Below are 1,640 nucleotides of genomic sequence, written 5' to 3' on the forward strand. Positions count from 1 at the left end.
GATGGAGTCTCACTCTGTCGCCAGGCTGGAGTGCAGTGGCACGATCTCGGCTCACTGCAATCTCTGCCTCCCAGATTCAAGCAATTCTCCTGCCTCAGCCTCCAGAGTAGCTGGGACTACAGGCACCCACCACAACGCCTGGCTAATTTTTGTGTTTTTAGTAGACACAGGGTTTCACCACGTTGACTAGGATGGTCTCAATCTCTTGACCTCATGATCCACCTGCCTCAGCCTCCAAAAGTCCTGGGATTTCAGGGGTGAGCCACCGCGCCTGGCCCCCATTTTTCAAAAGAGGTAACTGACTCACAGAAACCAAGCTTAACCACTGGAGTGTACTGCTATTTAAAGATGCCTGATGACAGTGTGGTTTGAATTTCCAAACCCAGAATAAACATGGAACTAGCTGCCCCACTCTCAAGATCAGAGCTAAAACCACTCACTATTCTTTTGCTTTCTCTTTCCCTCTCCCTATTGTGTTCTATTTGTTTCTTGGAATAGACTGTATTTATATTACTATACTTTGGACAAGCTTCCCGGTCTCTTAGCTAACTTCTCTCCCCTCACCCCGCTGTCCCCCAGCTCTGCTTACGAGAAGAACACATGGTACACCAGGTCCTGACGAGGTGAACGGGTGTAGTCTGAGAAGAAGTAGACACCAGTCACAGCAAAAATGTAGAAGAAGATTAGCAGCAACATCAAGAGGAAGGTCATGCTCTAGAGGGCATAACCTCAAGTCAAATGTGGGCCAGACTAGGCTGATTTCCACCAACAGCCCAGTCAAGCCTACCTGGCAATCCCACACCAAACCCTCCCTTGTACCCCGAACCCAGTCATCTCTGAATCACAGCACCTGTCCCCAGTCCCTTCTCATCCAATAACATATCACAGGACGTTTCGTTGCCTTCTTTGACCCATCAAGATTTGTTTCATACATATATATATATTTTTTTAGACGGAGTCTCACTCTGTCGCCTAGGCTGGAGTGCAGTGGCACAATCTTGGCTCATTGCAACATCCACCTCCTGGGTTCAAGCTATTCTTCTGCCTCAGTCTCCTGAGTAGCTGGGATTACAGACAAACACCACCAAGCCCGGCTTTTTTTTATTTTATTTTTTTGTATTTTTAGTAGAGACGGGGTTTCACCATGTTGGTCAGGCTGGTCTTGAACTCCTGACCTCGTGATCCGTCCCCCTCGGCCTCCCAGAGTGCTGGGATTACAGGCGTGAGCCACTGCACCTGGCCGACTTGTTTCACATTCTAGGTTAAGCCCTCACATTTATCTACCATGCCCCCTGCTTTAGCTTGCAACAGTCAAATCACCTTGAGGGCCCTGACCAGGACCAAAATAATAACTCGAATTTGACGGAATTGTGCAAGGAGTTTGAGAGACCTCAGCACCCGGCAGATCCTCAGAAGCTGAAGCCACACCGATTGGCCTGTTACCCCTACCAATACCACAACCTCGGGAAGCAGGGACTGTGGAAAACACACAGATTATGAGTAAAACACACCCCAAGGCACGCAGGCACAGTTGCACCTTCTTCATCTCATCCTCTTCATTGTTCCCTGGGCATTATCCCTTGAACAGAATTCTCTGAGAATTGTTTCCTATTCAGCCTTTCTATATTAAGTTGCTTAAA

General features: G+C 48.1%; 1 protein-coding gene across 1 annotated transcript in view; it reads right to left on the reverse strand.

The window, feature by feature from the left end:
• The window catches only part of LOC105537369 (cation channel sperm-associated protein 2), a 7,778-nt gene extending 7,067 nt beyond the window's left edge, over nucleotides 1-711 (reverse strand). Inside the window, exon 1 of the mRNA XM_011976942.1 lies at nucleotides 590-711. Coding sequence (XP_011832332.1) covers nucleotides 590-711 — 122 coding nt within the window. The remainder of the gene's footprint in view (nucleotides 1-589) is intronic.
• Between the last annotated feature and the right edge of the window lie 929 nt (nucleotides 712-1,640).

Source organism: Mandrillus leucophaeus, unplaced genomic scaffold (genome assembly GCF_000951045.1).
Source record: "Mandrillus leucophaeus isolate KB7577 unplaced genomic scaffold, Mleu.le_1.0 Scaffold1712, whole genome shotgun sequence".
Taxonomy (NCBI): domain Eukaryota; kingdom Metazoa; phylum Chordata; class Mammalia; order Primates; family Cercopithecidae; genus Mandrillus; species Mandrillus leucophaeus.